The 19,151-nt window shown below is 57.4% G+C and overlaps 2 protein-coding genes across 4 annotated transcripts in view; both read left to right on the plus strand.

Moving 5' to 3' along the window:
- Nucleotides 1–10,356, plus strand: part of PRMT1 (protein arginine methyltransferase 1) — a 10,834-nt gene extending 478 nt beyond the window's left edge. The window contains exons 2-10 of one of the 3 annotated variants that reach the window (XM_005879535.2): nucleotides 1,775–1,828; nucleotides 2,354–2,455; nucleotides 3,340–3,559; nucleotides 4,827–4,969; nucleotides 5,809–5,896; nucleotides 5,991–6,106; nucleotides 6,978–7,128; nucleotides 7,351–7,472; nucleotides 8,226–10,356. In XM_005879535.2, the coding sequence (XP_005879597.1) occupies nucleotides 1,775–1,828; nucleotides 2,354–2,455; nucleotides 3,340–3,559; nucleotides 4,827–4,969; nucleotides 5,809–5,896; nucleotides 5,991–6,106; nucleotides 6,978–7,128; nucleotides 7,351–7,472; nucleotides 8,226–8,309 (1,080 nt within the window). In that variant the 3' untranslated portion in view covers nucleotides 8,310–10,356. Of the gene's footprint in view, nucleotides 1–1,774; nucleotides 1,829–2,036; nucleotides 2,133–2,353; nucleotides 2,456–3,339; nucleotides 3,560–4,826; nucleotides 4,970–5,808; nucleotides 5,897–5,990; nucleotides 6,107–6,977; nucleotides 7,129–7,350; nucleotides 7,473–8,225 lie in introns of those variants that run through there. The other 2 variants (XM_014550469.1, XM_005879536.2) reach the window with 2 other exon arrangements.
- A 549-nt stretch (nucleotides 10,357–10,905) lies between these two features.
- CPT1C (carnitine palmitoyltransferase 1C) overlaps nucleotides 10,906–19,151 on the plus strand; it is a 15,471-nt gene continuing 7,225 nt past the window's right edge. Inside the window, exons 1-9 of the mRNA XM_014550439.1 lie at nucleotides 10,906–11,185; nucleotides 11,812–11,966; nucleotides 14,099–14,238; nucleotides 16,294–16,465; nucleotides 16,659–16,760; nucleotides 16,847–16,984; nucleotides 18,089–18,166; nucleotides 18,367–18,474; nucleotides 18,575–18,702. Of these exons, the coding sequence (XP_014405925.1) occupies nucleotides 11,826–11,966; nucleotides 14,099–14,238; nucleotides 16,294–16,465; nucleotides 16,659–16,760; nucleotides 16,847–16,984; nucleotides 18,089–18,166; nucleotides 18,367–18,474; nucleotides 18,575–18,702 (1,007 nt within the window). The 5' untranslated portion in view covers nucleotides 10,906–11,185; nucleotides 11,812–11,825. The remainder of the gene's footprint in view (nucleotides 11,186–11,811; nucleotides 11,967–14,098; nucleotides 14,239–16,293; nucleotides 16,466–16,658; nucleotides 16,761–16,846; nucleotides 16,985–18,088; nucleotides 18,167–18,366; nucleotides 18,475–18,574; nucleotides 18,703–19,151) is intronic.

The following is a 19,151-nucleotide window of genomic DNA, read 5'->3' on the forward strand; positions in this document are numbered from 1 at the left end:
GGGGGGAGGGGCGCCCCGGGGGGGAGGGTGAGGGGAGGCTCTCACCCTTCCGAGGCCCCCGGCCCTCCACGAGGATCGCGGCGTACATTTCCGAGTGGGACTTACTCGGGGGCCTTCAGTCTCTTGGAAGGAAGGGGCGGTGTATCGGGTCCACATCCCCCTCCCAGGACCGGGCATTCACTTAGGCCTCGGTCCAGGTTTTGTGCACTTTTGGGTTCGGATTGGAGGAAGACAAAGACCTGCTTTTCTCTGCTCCCCCTCCCCCGCCCCCCGTTTCCTGTGCCTGGATTCTCCTCCCGGGGCTTCGGGAGCGGGGGGATGGGGGATGCCCCTGTGACCTCTCTCGGTGGTGGTGGTGGGGGGGCCTCCAGCTGAAGGAGATCGGTCCCGATAAGGCGCCCGGCACCCCCTTGTGGCCGTTTCTGGGTGTGTGGGAGGGACATCTTTTTCATGGGGCGTGTCTGGAAGCCCACCGCCCCGTCGGAGCCCGGCCGCGCGAGGGGAGGGGTCTGCCGGGAAGGGGCCGTGATGGAGGCTGCGAGCTCTCACCCCCATTCCTCTCCCCTCGGCGCTCGTGAAGGCGGGGGGTGGACGCCCCCTTCTAGAACCCCTGGGCGAGGGTCCGGAGCCTGGATGCCTGAAATGGTTTCCCAAAATGTGGGTTCCCGTGCAGCCATGTGGGGTTGGTGCCGGCGCGGGGTTTCAGGCTGCCCGGGGCCTGTCTGGCTGAGACATGAGTGAGATGGAGAAATGGGCCCAGCGGGGAATCCCCTCCCAGCCGCCCTTTGTGGGCATCCTCGCCGGCTTGCGGGAATGGGGGTGGAGCCCGGAGCCCTGTGGGTCACGCTTCTCGGCGCCCGGTCCCAGCTGTCATCTGATGGGGCCGCCGGGTTTTCACCCCTTCCCTTGTGGCTCTCCCTGGAGTGGGAGGGCAGCTCCCCAGGGTCACTCCAATGACTCCCATCCCCCCGTGGCCGCCCTGGACCAGGGCCCCGGTGGTGGGGGAAATACCTTCCGGGGAGGTTGCCTCGGAATTGACCAAACACCTGGGGGCTTGCAAGCCTGCGATGTGTGTCTGGATGGGGGGAGGAGGGCTGGGGGTCCAGAGTCCGGCCTCTTCCCGGGGAATCTGTCTTCCTAGGTGGAGGGAAATAAGCCAGGAGATTGGCTTCCTGAGCCCAAGGCAGGAGCTAGGGGGCCGGGGGCCAGCTCTGGTGGGGGTGCCTGTGTGCCACATCTCCATCCTGGAATCCTCTCATGAGAGACTGGTTTCCAGAAGTGGCAGGTGCCCAGAGGGCACACTCTGCCAGCCACCTCCCCGCTATGGGTGTGTGTGTGTGTGTGTCTGTCTGTGTGTGTGTGTGTGTGTGTGTGTCAGGGTCAGGAAATGTCACCTAATCTGGGGGGATTAGATGATGGAGGGGAGTGACAGCTGGCAGTGCCTATGTGCCCAGTGGGTGCCAGTTCCTCCGGGCCAGGTGGGGGAGGTGTGCATGGTCAGATGCCTGGCCAGAGAGGGGCAGCTTGGGATCCGTCCGCCATCTCTCCAGCCACAGCTGAGACAGAATCCCTCTCTCCTCCCCCCACTTGTCCCACCCCTTTTTGAAACAACCCTGCCTCATTACCTGCTCTCTCTGCCACCACTCCCCACCAAGGAAAAGGAAAATTGCAGGAAAACACTCCCCTCTTCTAACAGCCAGGGTCCCCTGGCCTGGCCTGGCCTGCCCCTAGCCACTCCCAGTAGCTAATCCTTTCTCCCTGTACTCTCTCCTAGAATTTTGTAGCCACCTTGGCTAATGGGATGAGCCTCCAGCCGCCTCTTGAAGAAGTAAATATCCTTTTGTGAGACCCTTCCCCATATTAAGATATCTTGCCACACTTCAGGCCCTGTCTAGTGGTCTAACCATGAGCCCTCTTGCTTCAAACCGGCTTGCCCTTTGCCCCCGAACACTTAGTACACACTCCCTCGAGGTTTGTGGCCCCCACCTTGCCTTCCCCAATAGTGTGGCTGCTTCCTTAACTCTATTTCCAGCTCCCCTTTGCCCTCCCCTATGTCTGCTCCAGTTCTGCCTTCCCCTCCCCTCCCAGCTGTGGGCTGAGCTAGAGACGGGGGCAGAGAGACTGGAGAGATGGTAGGCATGGCTGAGATATCGTTGTTCCCTGGGGGCGGGGTATCCTGCAATAGGAATATGGAGCTTGTGGGTTCTGGGGAGGCAAGGTGGCAGATGGGAGCTGTAGGGTTGCCATGGTATGATTTGGGGACATTTATTCCAGGGAGAAATAGGGACCTGGAGGCTTAAGACGCTTTGGGGAGCCCCAGATTTGACCCATGGTCCTGTCCTCCCTCTCCCAGGTCTCCTGTGGCCAAGCAGAATGCAGCGAGAAGCCCAACGCTGAGGACATGACGTCCAAAGATTACTACTTCGACTCCTATGCTCACTTTGGTATCCACGAGGTGAGTGTGCACAGCTGAATCTGGAGAGGTTAATTTATGGGAGGGCTGGAACTGAATTTCCCACCATGCACCCTGCCTTCCCTGTCAGCAGGCTGCCCCTCTGCGCATGCCCCAAGCTCACCCTGGGGTCTGCTCTGCCAGCGGTTGCCTTGGAGACCAAGGTTAGCCAGGTGCTCTTCAGGATCCCTCCTGGGAGGCAGGGGTGGGAGCCCACATGCTTGGCTGAGATGCAGCTGGAGGTCAGGGCCGGCTGGTTTCTGCCGCCCTCTAGTGACCGGCGGTGGGATTGTCCCCCAGCTGCTCAGGTCTGGTGTGCAGATGGCTTCTCTACTCTGTTTCCCTGGAGGCTGAGGTCCCAGTAGTTGGGATGGATCCTGAGGATTTTTTCTTTTGGTCTTTTTTTTTCTTTTTTTTCTGAGTGTACAGGTCAGTGGATTATTGATTTCAGCGAGGAAGGGAGAGAGAGAAAGAGATATAAACATCAATGATGAGAGAGAGTCATTGATCAGCTGCCTCCTGCACACCTCCTACTGGGGATCAAGCCCACAACCCAGACATGTGCCCCGACCTGGAATCAAACCATGACCTCCTGGTTCACGCTGACCGGGCTACTGAGGACTTTTTAAAAGCAAATGTAGTTGAGGCTTAGGAGGCAGTGGTAGAATCTGGCTAATCTACGATGAGAGTTTAGTCTATCCAGTCTGATGTTACAAATAGGGAAACTGAGGCACGTGGAAAGGAAATAACTTGTTGCAAAGGGACTAAGCAAGTGGGAAGGCTGAGCTCTAGCACTCCAAACTGTCAGCGTGTCAGAGGCCAGGACACCCCTGTTTCCAACTGTGGATGTAGGCCCCTCATGGTACCTTCGTAACCCGTCTCCCCAGGAGATGCTGAAAGACGAGGTGCGCACCCTCACCTACCGCAACTCCATGTTTCACAACCGGCACCTCTTCAAGGACAAGGTGGTGCTAGACGTGGGTTCAGGCACGGGGATTCTCTGTATGTTTGCTGCCAAGGCCGGGGCCCGCAAGGTCATTAGGATCGAGTGTTCCAGTATCTCTGATTATGCGGTGAAGATCGTCAAAGCCAACAAGTTAGACCATGGTGAGCCCAGGAAGAGAATGGGTTTGTGGGGGTGGAAGGGGCGATCCCAGCTTCCCTGGGCCCTTGGCGGGAGGGTGGGGGCCACTAAACACAGATTCAGCTTGTCCTCTCCCGTGGGCTCTGAGCTGCCAACAGCCTGAGGATTCAACCTCCTCAGAGCCCGTAACCTGAAAAGCAGGTTCTACTGTCTTAGAATTTAAGTGTTAAAGTCCCAAACTCAGTGCCTCGCTCTAAAACCTTAGGCAAGAAGCAGTCTTTAGATATTTCAGCGAATAGGGTCATGTGGGCCCACGTGAGAAGGCACTGAGCCGCCCTTCTCGGAGCTCAGCCAACATTCCCAGGCTTCTGTACCTACCAGCACATGTGCGTGTAAATGTTTTTCACATTTACGTGCATTGTTTTTACACAAATGGCATTTCACACAAGTCTTTCCCTTGGCTTTTTCTTATTTAAAAAAAAAATACCTTTTTATTGATTTCAGAGAGGAAGGGAGAGGGAGAGATAGAAACGTCCACGATGAGAGAGAATCATTGATCGGCTGCCTCCTGTATGCCCCCCACTGGGGATCAAGCCTGCAACCCGGGCATGTGCCCTGACCGGCAATCAAACCGTGACCTTCTGGTTCATAGGTTGGCACTCACCAGCCCCGCCCCTTTACTTTTTCTCTCCGGTCATCGTGTCGTTTAACATGTTGCAGGACGTTGAGAGGATCTTGTTCTTTTTGATACTCACATACCTGGGCCTTCTTAACCAGGCTCCTGGTGATGGGCATTTAGCTGCTTCTGAGAGTTTCCTCTCCTGCGTATAAGGTCATTCCACAAATGAACTGGTACATCTGTGAGGTCGATGGGTCAAACATGTAAGTTGCTAGATGTTGCTGGATGGCCTTTGAGTTCCCACCTGCGAGGTTTGAGGGGCAGAGATATGTCCATTGGAAGCAGATTCCAACTGTGATGTCATTTAGATCCTGCTGTGCGTGTTTCTAATAGATGATCGTGCCGTTACTGGCAAAACCTTAACATCACCTACTGCCTAATCCATGTAAGATTTCTGCTTCTGCCTCAGGAAATGTCTAGAGTGAGTGAACTTGAGACTGAGTGAACGGCGTGGCTTTAGCTGGCAGAGTTCTTTGAAGATGCCCAAATGTAGCCCCCAGCCCTTCCTTAGAAGTCAAGGGCTGCCCCAGTGGGGTCCCCAGGCTCTGGGCCCCCAGAGGGAGGCAGTCGGACGGGTCTCCTCAGGCCTGTGCCCCTCTCTGCCCCTACAGTGGTGACCATCATCAAGGGGAAGGTAGAGGAGGTGGAGCTGCCGGTGGAGAAGGTTGACATCATCATCAGCGAGTGGATGGGCTACTGTCTCTTCTACGAGTCGATGCTCAACACCGTGCTCTATGCCCGAGACAAGTGGCTGGTGAGGCCCTGGCAGGGGGGAACGCAGGCTGGGACCTGAGGGTGTTTGTTGCGTGTATCAGTCGGGGGCCAGGCCGGAAGCCAAAGCCAGGCCAGGTATTTCCCACACAGGGGACTTAACACAGGGGATTGCCCGCACAGATGTTGGGAGGCCCACAGCCAAACGAGTATAACAACTTTTGGGAGCTACATGGTGACAAGGAGATGGTCCAGTGTCAGGGAGGCGTTAGCGCTGGGAAGAAAACCATAGCAGGACAAAGGGATAGGGAAGGACAGGTGGGGGGAGAGGGCGTGATCCTCTCAGGTTCTCACATCAAAGATGTGCCAGGCAGAGGGAACACCCAAGGGAGATGACTGAGACTTGATCAAAGGATGGGCAGTAGCCACACAGGATCTGCTCCTGAGGGGAAGAACACTGGACAGGATTTCAGCCAGTGCAAAGGTCCTGGGGCAGGAGTGTGCGTGGGTGTTGAGCAGCAGGGAAGCTAGTGAAATGAGGATCTGGAAGAGCAGTAGGAGGTGAAGTTAGAGGTGAGGGGTGGAGGGGCCTTGTGGACCCTCATGAGACTTTGCTTTCCCTCTCAGGAACCAGGAAAGGTTCTGATGATCCCTCAGAACCTCCGGACAGGGTCTGATTTAGGTGCTCCTGGGCGCCACCTGATGGCCATGTGGGGAATGATTTGGGGGTGTGGGCAGAGCAGGAAACCCTGAGGCGGCTGCCTGAAGTGTGGATGGCTCGGCCAAGGGTGGGGCCGAGGGGGTGGCACACACTGGAGAGGTTTGGCAGCAGCGTTACCAAGGCCCCCCCACCCTTCACGCCCTCACCCTTCCCTTACACAGGCGCCCGATGGCCTCATCTTCCCAGACCGAGCCACGCTGTACGTGACGGCCATCGAGGACCGGCAGTACAAAGACTACAAGATCCACTGTGAGCTTGGGCCCAAGGAGCTCGTGGGCTGGGGCGGGCTCGACCTGACCTGGGCACCGCGGTGTGCTCACCCCTCCTCCCTGCCTCCTCCCAGGGTGGGAGAATGTGTATGGCTTTGACATGTCTTGCATCAAAGACGTGGCCATCAAGGAGCCCCTGGTGGATGTGGTGGACCCCAAGCAGCTGGTCACCAACGCCTGCCTCATCAAGGTGAGGGGATGGGCATGGCCAGGTGTCCCCCAGGGTTGGAACCAAAGGGCCAGCACCTGTCCCGCATGTGACACATCAGGGCGCGGCGTGCCGGCCTGAGGTCTTGGGTTCCTCGCCCGTCAGCCAGGGTAATGCTAGGGGCCCAGCGGAGCTGTGTCTTCCATTAAAAAGCTCCGAGCCAGCCAAGGCCAGTGGTTCTAAGATGGAACCCATTGAGCTGGGCTTGCCCTGCCCAGGGACACTCTTTCCAGAGGGAACACAGGCGGCAGCTCAGACCCCTGGGTGGGGCTCACCTGAGCGCAGCGAATGCCAGAAGCCGGGCCAGGAGCGAGTTTATCATAAGTCAAGGATACGGGCTGTGATCCATTGTTGAGCCCCTCTCTCCACGTCCCACACGTCACTCTGTGAGGCAGGCAGAACCACGTGGAGGGAGTGAGGAGAGGAGACGGGAGACGAGCAGGCGCCCTGACCGGCCCAGCCTCTGAGGCTGCATCAGAACCAGGGCTTTGTTCTGAGCGAGTCCAGGAGCTGCCCGGGGTTTAAGCAAGGGCTTGGCACAATCTGATTGGCTTGTTTTACAGCTGTCACCTTGGCTGATGGATGTGTCCGGCTCAGTTATGTGGGCGGGGCGGGGGGGATAGAAGCAGGGAGCCCCATGAGGAGGCTGCTGGGGCAGGGGCTAGGCCATGGGGAGGGGTGAACGGGCAGTTCTTCAAGAAAAGTGGTAGGTCCAGGAATAAACTCGGGTTTGAGGTTCGGATGGGGAGAGGAGGGAACAGGGACTCCACCCCCCGCCCGCCCCCCCCTCCCCCGTTTGCCTTGGACCCTGGGCCGGACGCGGCGGCGTGGGGCTCATGGGCCTGTCCCGCAGGAGGTGGACATCTACACCGTGAAGGTCGAAGACCTGACCTTCACCTCGCCCTTCTGCCTGCAAGTGAAGCGGAACGACTACGTGCACGCCCTGGTGGCCTACTTCAACATCGAGTTCACGCGCTGCCACAAGAGGACCGGCTTCTCCACCAGTGAGTCCGCGGGAAGGGGCCGCCTGCTCTGCCTTAGTTTCCCCACCCGCGGAACCTAGGCAGGACCCTCTGAGGGGTGAGGAGGGGGAAGGGATTCACGGGCAGGTGGACCACAGTCAACGCTCCGTAAACAGCCATTGGTGTGGGGGGTGCCAGGCAGAGGGAAGGGCAAGACCAAGTGGGGGCGCAGGGGCCAGTCGGCTGACCCGACTCTGCCCTCAGGCCCCGAGTCCCCGTACACACACTGGAAGCAGACCGTGTTCTACATGGAGGACTACCTGACGGTGAAGACGGGCGAGGAGATCTTTGGCACCATTGGCATGCGGCCAAACGCCAAGAACAATGTGAGGCTCGGGGGCACCTGGGGGTGGACTATGGAGGCACCTCTGCTTGTCTGAGGCTCTTGGGGGTCTGTCTATGGAACACGGATTGTATTGAGCACCTACGGGCAGTGGGCCCTGGGGACCCAGCCACGATCAGGCTGAACCCCTGCCCTCCCGATGTTCCCGATCTAGACATGGGTCACGGTCAGTGGTAAACGACAGCTGGACAGCGGGAGGTGACTGTGCCAAGCTGGCGAGGGCGGGCCAGCTGAGAGGGCGGGGGGGAGAGCCTGGTTTCCCAGCCTGGGCCTGGGGATCAAGGGAAGCAAAGGAGGGCCGGGCCGTTTGTTCCTCCTGCGCCCCTGGCAGGACGCAGCTGCCATTGGCTGGGAGGCTGGGGGCTGGAGGCAGGTCTGGGGCAGAGTCAGGAGCTCCAGCTCAGCCTCATGGGAGGAGGAAGGGTCTGATTCCTGAGGGGCGTGGCCTGCGCCAAAACATCAGGCCAGTGTGTAAGGCTGGATGGTGCCCAGGGAGCCTGGATGGAGGGGAGTGGCCCAAAGGCACCCACTTTCAAAGTCAGGGAGACAAGCCCGTTAAAGCAGGGACTCGCAACCAGGGACTGTTTGCTGTGCCCCAGGTGACACTGGTCGCTAAGAGACGTGGGGGTATTACAAACTGGAGAGGGTGCTCCCCTCTGCTTCCTCCTGACCTGGACAGTTCTGCCTCTCTGCCTGCCCTGTCTCCGGTCCCCTCATGTCCTCCCTCTCCCCACAGCGCGACCTGGACTTCACCATTGACCTGGACTTCAAGGGCCAGCTGTGTGAGCTGTCCTGCTCCACCGACTACCGGATGCGCTGAGACGGCGCCCGGTGTCTCCCACCCCAGCCCGGCCGGCCCTGCACAGGCCCAGCGGCTGTGGCATTTCTTAGGCGGTTTCAGGATCCCCCTTCCTCTCCTTTTCTCAGAAGGGAGTGACAGGGGCCTGGGCCTGGGATGGGAGGGTTGGGGGGAGGGCACATTGTGACTGTTTTTCATAACTTATGTTTTTATATGGTTACATTTATGCCAATAAATCCTCAGCTGGGACAGCTTGGCTTCCGGGGGGCTGGGGTTCCGTGTGCAGGTGCTAAGGTTTCAGTCTGAGCAGCCAGGAGTACCCGGATGATGGCTGTAGGTCTCTGTCCTCACTTGTGTCTTGTTCTGTCTCACCACAGCCCTCTGAGTCTTGTCCCAACTCGCCTCTTGCTCGCTCCCAGGATCTCCCTCCCCCCCTGGGGGGAGTGAGTCTGTCCCCCCAGTCCCCTCTCCTGCCCCTGAGGCCCTGTTATCTCTCGTCCCCACTGGGCATGGCTCTGTGCCCAGCTGCACTGCCAGGCTGGTGGAGGATTGGGGTGTGGGTTCCCAGTATAGCTGGGCCCTTAAGCTTCTCAAAAGGCCATTTCCCTGCCTCCCCCAACACACACGATTCCTCTGTTTTTTTCTGTCCAGGCCCCTCCAAGGCCATGCCAGGGCTGACTGGCAGTGAGTTCTGTCCTGCCCTCAGCAGCTAGGAAACTGAGTTGCGGTGGAGTTGCACTGGGGGTCAGAATTCCTTCTGGGGGTGTGTGACCTAGGGTGGGGGTCCCACCTCAGGGTAGCAGAGCCTCCCCACCTCAGAGGTGGGCACCAAGGTCCCACTGACCTTCATAGCGCCCCTGCTGCAGGCACGGTGTCCTCATCCACCACCCTCCCCCATGGCCCTGTGCACAGAGCCCCCATCCCCCAGGACCTGGACCACTCAGCACAGCATCCCTGTCTCCACAGCGCCTGCTCCGCCTGCTTCCGTACAGCTGAGCCCTAGGCTTGCAGGCAGCTGATCGTTCTTCTAGGATGGTGTTCACACTGGCAGTGCTGAGGCTCGGGCTCTGTCCCTATCCCCAGGGGCTTTAGGTTCCGGAGTCTCCCTGGGTGAGGGTGAGGTCTGGTCTATACTGGAGCCCAGAGCGTCCCCTTCCCCACCCCTTTCCTTGGAAGCAGATGCTGACGCCACTTGAAAGTGTCAGCTGTCCCGTCCCTCTTCCCTAGGCCTTAGGATTCCCTCTCCTGAGGCCTGGGCGCACCAGCACACCCATGAGGGCTCCCTAGGAGCCGTGGAGGAAGGAGGTGGAGATCTGGGTGCTAATCGTGCCTCTCTGGCTTGGTGTGGCCTCAGAGACTTCGGCCTGTTTTACTCTCTCGGGAGGTAAAACAGGCCTTAGGCTACATCTCACCCTGGAAGGTTATCCAGACCAGGGGGAGGGGGCGGGGCTGCCCTGCGCAGGGGCAACTTCACTCACCGATTTTTCTGGTGACCAACACCCACCTGCTATTGCTTCTAGCTTCCTCCACCCTGGGGGACCCCGAGTCCTTGGGCAGGTGGGAAAGGCTGGTGGTGTCAGGGACATGCCTGCAAGGAGACCTTGAAGGGCATGCGCCCTCCTCAGGCCAAGGCTTTCAGTCTCAGAACAGGAAGGCATCTCAGAGCTGCCCTGTCGGATACTGAACCCCATTTTCCTGTTTGTACCTCAGTATCACGCTCCTCTGTGGCCCCTGTTCCCTGGGCACATGCCAAATATACCACCTGCTGGAGACCCGATACTGGCCCCGCTCTGCCTCCAAGGAAAGTTGGGCTATGGAGTTCTAGTCTAGTTGGTCTCCTGGACCTGTGGCAATGAGGCCTGCGCAGTGCCCAGCTTGTTGGGTGACCTTGGCACCTCTCTGCACCTCCCCTAGCCTCAGTTTACCCATCTGTATATTGGGGCCACGACCCCAAGTTTTCCCCTAGTTCCACATGGGCTTGCCCAGATATCTTCCGCCCAACAGCCTCCCCCTCCCCTCCCCCAGCCCCCGCTGTGACTGGGCGGGACCCAGGGGGACCCCAGAGCCAGCACGGACAAAGAATACCAATGTCCAGAGCCAAATAAAAGATGATCTCCATGTTTCAGTCTCTGCTCTTTCTGGTCTGACCATCTGAGTCCAGCCCCTAACACATTTTCCCTCGTGGAAGTCCCTTTGACTGTCTAACTTGAATCCAACCGGCTGTAGCCGCCTCCCTCGCACCAGCGCAGTTGCACCTTGTGCGGGTAGTTTTGTGGGCCTATCGGGTCCCAAAGCAGCTCTCCTCCCTCCCTGGGATGGGAGGACGGAGATTCGCTTCAGCTCCAGCTGGATGCCCCACGTGCGTGACTAGCCTACCGGAGGTCGGCTGCGAATTCCAAGCTGAGCCTCGTTCCCGGAAGAGAGAGGAGCGAGCTCCTTGAGAGAGAGCGGACTGGGGAGCCCGAGAGCCTGGGGCTCAGGGTAGATGCTGCGTAGAAGGCTGGGGGCGAATGGGGAATGGGGCGGGGTAGGAAGACCGCTAGGACTCCACGCTGGGAGGGGATTGGAAGCTGGGGTCCGAGGGGGCGGGGATAGGACGCAGAGCAATTGGAAGGGGGCGGGGATAGGACGCCGAGATTGGAAGGGGGCGGGGACAGAACCAGGGACTGGAATACCGGGGAGGCACACGCGAGACAGGAATCGGGGTTCCTGTGTGTGGGGTGATCCGGGGCGTGCAGGAACTCCGGAAGCCCACCGACCAAATCGTGGACTCGTCGCCCTGGGTTGCCTATGTCTATGCAAGTGGGAGACAGGCCTGGCGCTCCAAATCGGGGGTCGGGGAGGCGTCATCCGGCTTGGTCCCCAGGATCCTATCGGCGGACCCCCGACCCAGCGTAGTGAGTACGGGACCGGAGGGGCCCGAGCTGCCGCGGGGGCTGGAGGCCTGTGTCCCGGTTTGGGCAGAAGAGCTTCTCCATCACTTGTCCTCGAAGCATCCCTGGCTGCGAGGCATGCGCAGTAGGGCGCGCCCTCCCCCATCCCCTCTAGCCCCTGTCGAGGGGGAGGGGACGCTGGGTGAATTTATAGACAGTTCCCCCGCCCCCACCCCACCCGGCCTTGGAATGGGAAACGGAAACGGGGCGGACAGTGCCAGCCTCTGGCAGGTGTTTGTTTCAAATGGGTCTCGGACTGATATTTATCTCGGAGACCCCGTAACTCTCCCTGGACGGATTTCTCCCCTCCGCCCCCGAATTTGAAAGTCCTGTATGGGGAGGAGGCACTGCCCCCGCACCAGCCTCAGCAGAGCCTCAGAGAGGTAAACGCGAGGTAGCCCTCCGCCTCGGTGTGTATTCATTTCACAGAGGTCCCCAACTGAGGGTCCCCCCAACACCGAGTGCTTGGCCGGGACCCTCAAGACCCTTAGGAAGGGTGAGCTGGCGTCCTCTACGCCTGGGGTCCTGGACTCCTGGGTCTGGGGGAGCCGCGAGCTGGGGGCTTAGGGAGTGACTCTGTCCTCCCCCAGGGGCCCGGCGGGACATGGCTGAAGCGCACCAAGCCGTGGGCTTCCGACCCTCACTGACCTCGGACGGGGCGGAAGCGGACCTCAGTGCCTCGGCGCTGCAGGACATCTACCTGTCCGGACTGCGCTCCTGGAAAAGGCATCTCTCCCGGTTCTGGGTGAGGAGGGCTGCGGCTCGGTTTCCTTCCGGGGATCCCGTTACCTGTTTCCGGGCTGCCCGAGGCCCACCTCTGGCACCCAGGCGGCCCCCCTCCTGGGAAAGCTGTCCGCTCCCAGGACTTCTGAAAGCTGCTTTCTGGTCTGTGGCTCACTTCAGGGATCCTCAGCCTCACCCACTGGGAACCCCTGTTTACCGCTTGCACCCACTTCTGGGACCCCCACTTTCCCCACGCCTCCAGACACAACTTGCACCCCAATTTCTAGAGCTCAGTGCCCTTCCCATGGTTCACTTCTCATCTTCCCCTTTCATCTGCAGGCTTTAAAGTGGGTGCTCCCGCCTGGCACGGGGGAGCTCAGTGGTTGAGTGTAACCTGGGTTAGTTTACTCCCCACCCCTGGTCTGGGGCATGCTGGAGGCAACTAGTTGATGTGTCTCTCTCACATCGATGTTTCTCTCTCTTTCTCTCTCTCTCTTTCTCAAAAGCAATGAAAAAAATACCCTCAGGTGAGGATTAACAAAAAAGAAACAAAAATAACCACATGTGCCTGTAACGTTTCCTGCCAAGCCAAAGGAAGACAGACTGTCAAGTACATAAATCCCCCAGGAGAAGTAGAGCAGCAGTAGAAAGGCTCACTGTGGTGACATTTCTTGCGCACCTGCCGAGTGCCTGGCTCTGAGCTGAGCCGTGCAGGCCCTTCCCCAGGCCCCTTTTCTGCTGTATTTTTCTCCCTAGCACCTGGCGCTGTCCGACACACTGCACTGAGGCCTTCCCTTACGCAGGCATTATCTCTGTCCCCCGTGACCGCAGGAATCTTGCTATCTGGTCACTGCTGTGGGGCCCCAGTTAGCATTTGTGGAATGACAGTGTCTCATCCGGCCCTTGTGACAGCTCAGTGAGGCAAGTTCCGAGATCGCTCCCATTCCACAGGGGAGGACACAGAGAGGGCACGTGCTTGCCATCACTCGGCCAGTTAGTGACAGAACGGAGGGTGGACTCCAGAGCCCAGGTTCTAAAGCCTGATTTCTGAGAGAAAGAGGTCGCTTGAGCCGGGATGGTGATGCCCCAGCTAATGGTCGGTGGTAGCTTTTATCCTGTCTTAACTTTGCTCTCTGTGTGATCTTGAAGCTGTGTTGTTTTGTTTGCTTGTTTTGTTGTTTTTATATTTTTAAAATATACTTTATTGATTTTTTACAGAGAGGACGGGAGAGGGATAGAGAGTTAGAAACATCGATCAGCTGCCTCCTGCACAACCCCTACTGGGGATGCGCCCGCAACCAAGGTACATGCCCCTGACCGGGATCGAACCTGGGACCCTTCAGTCCACAGGCCGATGCTCTATCCACTGAGCCAAACCAGTTAGGGCTGTTTTGTTGTTTTAAAGCCTCATCCAAGGATGTTTTTCCCATTGGTTTTTAGAAAGTGGAAGAGGGAAAGACAGAGAGAAATATTGATGTGATAGAAACACATCGATTGGTTGCCTCCCTTAACAAGCCCGGACCAGGGCCCGGGCCAGGGAGGAGCCTGCCCTTGACTGGATTTGAACCCTGGACCCTTCAGTCCATAGGCTGATGCTCTATCCACTGAGCCAAACCCACCAGGGCTTGTTTTTCATGTAAAATGAGATAATCTTAGCACCTACTTCTCAGGGTTGTGGGAGGATTTAAAGAGTTAAGCCTTGTAAAGGGCACCTGGCATGTAGTAAGCGCTCATTACATGTTAATTATCTTGTTCACCCTTCTCTAGGAATCTGACTAGTAACCCAGCACTTTCATCCATTCCTCATTCATTCCACGGCCAGGTAGCTCCAGAAGGCCTCCTGAGCTCCAGATGCTCCCCTGTCTGGGGGATCATTTTGTCTTCCAGGTCCTTCCTGAGAGTAACCTCCTCCAGGAAGCCCTCCCTGACTCCCTCAGGATGAGCAAGCTGCCACCACAGGGCTCTTGTGCCTTGTCTCCTGCCATTAGCACTCGCTTCATTCTTGACTGACCTCCGTGAGGATAGAATCTAGATCAGTCTGCTGCCCACAGGGTCTTGAGCACCCAGCTCAGAACCCAGCCCACGCTGGATGCTCAATATCTACGGATTGTGCTCAGAGGATGCGATTGAATGGATGTTCTTTCTTCCCCACAGAATGACTTTCTCACTGGTGTGTTCCCTGCCAGCCCCCTCAGCTGGCTCTTCCTCTTCAGTGCAATCCAGCTCGCCTGGTTCCTCCAGCTGGATCCTTCCCTGGGACTGACGGAGAAGATTAAAGAGTTGCTGCCAGATTGGTGAGTTCCCACTTCAGCCCAGTAACCTCCCTAGTTCCTTTCCCTCCACCTGGTAAGTTTCTCTATCGGTGTGCTGCGCCTGCTAAAGAAAAGGGACAGATTACTAAAGGTACCACATCAATAAAAAAGGAGGTGCTTTTCTCTCTTCTTTCCATCCTGGCTGCTTCTTGTTAAGAGGGATGGTGACAAACTAGAAAATGTCTTAGATATGGTTATGTGTACTGATGCAAGTGTGAACTCTGCTAGTCTCTGATTGTGCACTTTCAGGTAAGAGACTTCACCAGTTTAGGTGTCAGGGTTTTCATTTATTAAATGGGGGTAATAATAATCGCTTCTTAGGGTGGTTGGAAGAATTAAAATCACGCATGTGGAATATTCAGTACGGTGCCAGGAGGTTGTTAAATGGGACCAGTTGTCATATTACAGTTGTTGCTGTCGGCTTTGGGAAGGATTTGGCAACCAGATCATGGTGACCCGGCAGGGTCTAACTCTTGCATAAGTGCCCCTAGGGAAGAAGGAAGATTTGGGGTAGACAGCCCAAAGGCCTGCTCTTGCATTGGAGATAGAAATTTTCAGGAAGATTGGATTTGCCCTGTGCACAGGGGGGAGCGACTCCCCCAGCTCCTCCAGGTGGGATTTGCTCCCATGTCTGTTAGCAACGTTGCAAACTGTAGGCCAGTTTACTGTAGGCCAGTTTACTGTAGGCCAGTTTACTGTAGGCCAGTTTACTGTAGGCCAGTTTACTGTAGGGATTTGCCCTGTGCATAGGGGGGAGCGACTCCCCCAGCTCCTCCAGGTGGGATTTGCTCCCATGTCTGTTAGCAACATTGCAAACTGTAGGCCAGTTTACTGTAGGCCAGTTTCCTAAACTTGAGTTTAATTTGGAACCACCTGGGAAGGCTTGTTCAAACACCAATTGCTGCCCAGCCGGTGTGGCTCAGTGGTTGGGCATTGACCCATGAACCAAGAGGTCCCCGGTTTGATTCCCGATCAGGGCATGTGCCTGGGTGGCGGGCTCCATCTCCAATGGGGGTGCATGCAGGAGGCAGCCAATCAATATCTCTCATTTATGTTCCTATCTCTCCCTCTCCCTTCTTCTCTCTCTAAAATCAATAAAAACATTTTAAATTTATTTTTATTGATTTCAGAGAGGGAGAGGGAAAGAGAGATAGAAACATCAATGATGAGAGAGAATCATTGATCGGCTGCCTCCTGCACACACCCCCTACTGGGGATCGAGCCCACAACCCAGGCATGTGCCCTTGGCCAGAATCAAACCTGGGACCCTTCAGTCCGCAGGCCGACACTCTATCCACAGAGCCAAACCAGCCAGGGCAATAAAAACATATTTTAAAAAGACAACACTGATTGCTACCCTGGCCAATGTGGCTCAATTGGTTGGGTGTTGTCTCATGCACTGAATGGTTGGTTGCTGGTTCGATTCCTGGTCAGGGCACATGCCCGGGTTGCAGGTTCCATCCCTGGTGGAGGGCACTTGGGAGGCAACCAATCGATGTTTCTCTCTCACATTGATGTTTCTCTCTCTCTTCCCCTCTCTCTAGACTCAATAAAAACATTTTTAAAAACCCCAACACTGATTGCTGGACCCCGACCCAACAGATTCTGTCTTACTAGGTCTGGGGGCCCAGGAATCTGCATTCCCAGCAAGCTTCCAGGTGCAGCTGATGCTGTTGGTCCAAGGCCCACACTTTGAGAACCTCGCTGAGAGTATAATTGATATCTGGGAGGGAAAAGTGTCCTTTTAATAGAAATACCACTTATTAAGCACCTGCCAGTTTCCATGAGACGGTGAGAGGTGATTTTAGAAGCTTGGGGTCCCCACAGTCCTGGGAGGAGGAGGGTGCTGCGAGAGGATCCTGCCTCCTTCACAAATGAGGAAACTGGACCCTCTAACTGACTCTAGTCCCACAAGATAAGCCTCCAGCAGCCGGAAGACCAGTGGGAGAATATTAGGGAGGGCAGGGGCCGAGTGAGGCTGGAGGGGAGGGGGGTTCTGAGGCCCGGAGGCCCAGCGCTTCCTCTCTCTCCGCCCAGGGGTGGACAGCACCACAGGCTTCGCGGGGTCCTGGCGGCCGCACTGTTTGCTTCCTGCCTCTGGGGAGCCCTGATCTTCACACTTCACGTGGCTCTCAGGCTGCTGCTGTCCTACCACGGCTGGCTCCTCGAACCCCACGGAGCCATGTCCTCACCCACCAAGACTTGGCTGGTATGTGAGGGGCAGAGCCCTGCTCGGGCCCTGTGGGGGCCTACTTCTCTGTCCCCCCCCCCTCTGGGTCTCTATCCCCCTTTTGGGGGGGGGCGGTATCTGTCCCATTTGCTCTGTGGGTTGCCACACACACCTCACCCAGGTCCCCAGCCCCAGTGAGGGGTTTGATGACCCCCAATCCCCACTTCCCCAGGCCCTGGTCCGCATCTTCTCCGGCCGCCACCCAATGCTCTTCAGTTACCAGCGCTCCCTGCCGCGCCAGCCAGTGCCCTCGGTGCAGGACACCGTGCGCAAGGTGGGCCGGTCCCTGGGGGATGGGAGGAGAGGCGGGCGGGCGGGCTTGGGGGCGTGACCTGCCTACCTCTCCGCCTCTTCCCTTAGTACCTGGAGTCCGTCCGGCCTGTCCTTTCGGACGAGGATTTCGACTGGACGGCGGGCCTGGCTCAGGAATTCCTGAGGCTGCAGGCGTCGCTGCTGCAGTGGTACCTGCAGCTCAAGTCCTGGTGGGCGTCCAATTACGTGAGTCCCCTGTGGGGAAGGCGAAGGTCCCAGCTCTTTCCCCTGACCCGGCAGGGTTACGCCCCGCCCCACGCCCCGCCCACAACCCCTAGGCCCTGCGGCGATTGGAGGACCTAGACACCGGGCATCCTGAGCCCCGCCCCTTACTCAATCTCAGCCCCGCCCCCACGCTCCAATGATGTAAACCCGCCCCAGATGCTCCAATATTCCGAGCTCCTCTGCGCTCTCCAGTACTCTGAACTCTCTGTCCTCTGCCAACAGTGTGAGCCCCTCTCTCCACGCTCTGATGTTCTTTTTAAAGAAAATATATATATATTTTTTATTGATTTCAGAGAGGAAGGGAGAGGGGGAGAGAGAGAAACATCAATGATGAGAGAGAATCATTGATCGGCTGCGTCCTGCACGCCCCCCACTGGGGATCGAGGCCGCAACCTAGGCACGTGCCCTTGACCGGAATCGAACCTGAGACCCTTCAGTCCGCAGACTGATGCTCTATCTACTGAGCCAAACTGGTTAGGGCCTGATTGTTGATTTTTTAATCTCCGATGGGATCGATAAACATATCTTGTTGTGTGCCCAGCCTTTGCCATCGGCAGCATACCTTGGTGCTCACTCCGTGTCACTAATACAGATATACCTTGTTCTTTTTTTTTTTTAAGGGGAGAATGATGATTTTTATTTTTTAAAATATATTTTATTGATTTTTTTACAGAGAGGAAGAGAGAGGGATAGAGAGTTAGAAACACCGATGAGAGAGAAACATCAATCAGCTGCCTCTTGCACACCCCCTACTGGGGATGTGCCCACAACCAAGGTACATGCTCTTGACTGGAATCGAACCTGGGACCCTTGAGTCTGCAGGCCAACGCTCTACCCACTGAGCAAAACCGGTTAGGGCACCTTGTTCTTTTTAACAGCTGTGTAATATTCCACAGCATGAGCGTAGCTTCTAGGTTATTGCTAGTGACTACTCAGGCTGGCCTCCTGCACTGGGCTCCGCCCTCCCTGTCAGACACAGTCAAGTCTGGGGTGGCTGGGCCCTGCCACTGCCCCCCCTGCACTGGCCCTGCCACCCCAGCTCTGCGTCTCTGTGACCGTCCCCAGGTCAGTGACTGGTGGGAAGAGTTCGTGTACCTTCGCTCCCGCAACTCGCTGATGGTGAATAGCAACTATTATATGATGGTGAGAGGGGAGAAGGGGGCTGGGAGCTGAGGAGGGAGTGGGGCTCATAAAATGATAAAAGGTGGGGTTTAGGGTCAGTGACCCAAATCACTGTCTTGGATTCACCATTCGCCCTCTGTTGGGGGCAGGACCCGTCTGTGTTTGGGGATCAGGGGCAAACCTGACCCCAGGCGTTTTGCTGCCCCCTCCTCGGCCCCCAGGACTTCCTGTATGTCACGCCCACACCCGTGCAGGCTGCTCGCGCTGGGAACGCTGTGCACGCCCTGCTCCTCTACCGCCACCGCCTGAACCGCCAGGAGATCCTGCCGGTAAGAGGGCCGCCCCGGGGGACAGAGGCCTGGTCCTGTGGCTGCGGGGCCGCGTGGGCCCCGGGGGGGGGGCAGCTCCCGAGCCTGAGGTCTCCTGCAGACGTTGCTGATGGGAATGCGGCCCTTGTGCTCCGCCCAGTATGAGAAGATATTCAACACCACGCGGGTGCCTGGGACCCAGAAAGGTGAGACCCTCTCTCCCCTCCTGGCTCTGGGAGGCGGGACAGTGTAGCAGCCAAGAGCGTGTGCGCTGGAGCCCGCCTCCGGGTTGCATCCCAGCTCCGTCTTCCCAGCCGTGTGGCCTTGAGCAAGTCACCCTCTCTGGGCCTCAACCTCCCCATCTCTCAGATGGGATAAGGACACAGAGGGTGGTGAGGGGTAGATGGGTGCCCAGAACTGTGCAAGCTGCTTAGGAAGTAGGTGGTTGCTATTATTTTCTTTTAATATATATTTTTATTGATTTCAGGGAGGAAGGGAGAGGGAGAGAGAGTAAAAAAATCAATGATGAGACAGAATCATCGATGGGCTGCCTCCTGCACGTCCCCTACTGGGAATCGAGCCTGCAACCCGGGCATGTGCCCTTGACCGGAATCGAACCAGGGACCCTTCAGTCTGCAGGCCGTGGCTTTAGCCACTGAGCCACACCAGGGCGTAGTTGCTATTCTTTTTTTTTTTTT

The sequence above is a fragment of the Myotis brandtii genome, unplaced genomic scaffold, assembly GCF_000412655.1.
Source record: "Myotis brandtii unplaced genomic scaffold, ASM41265v1 scaffold601, whole genome shotgun sequence".
NCBI classification, from domain to species: Eukaryota; Metazoa; Chordata; class Mammalia; order Chiroptera; family Vespertilionidae; genus Myotis; species Myotis brandtii.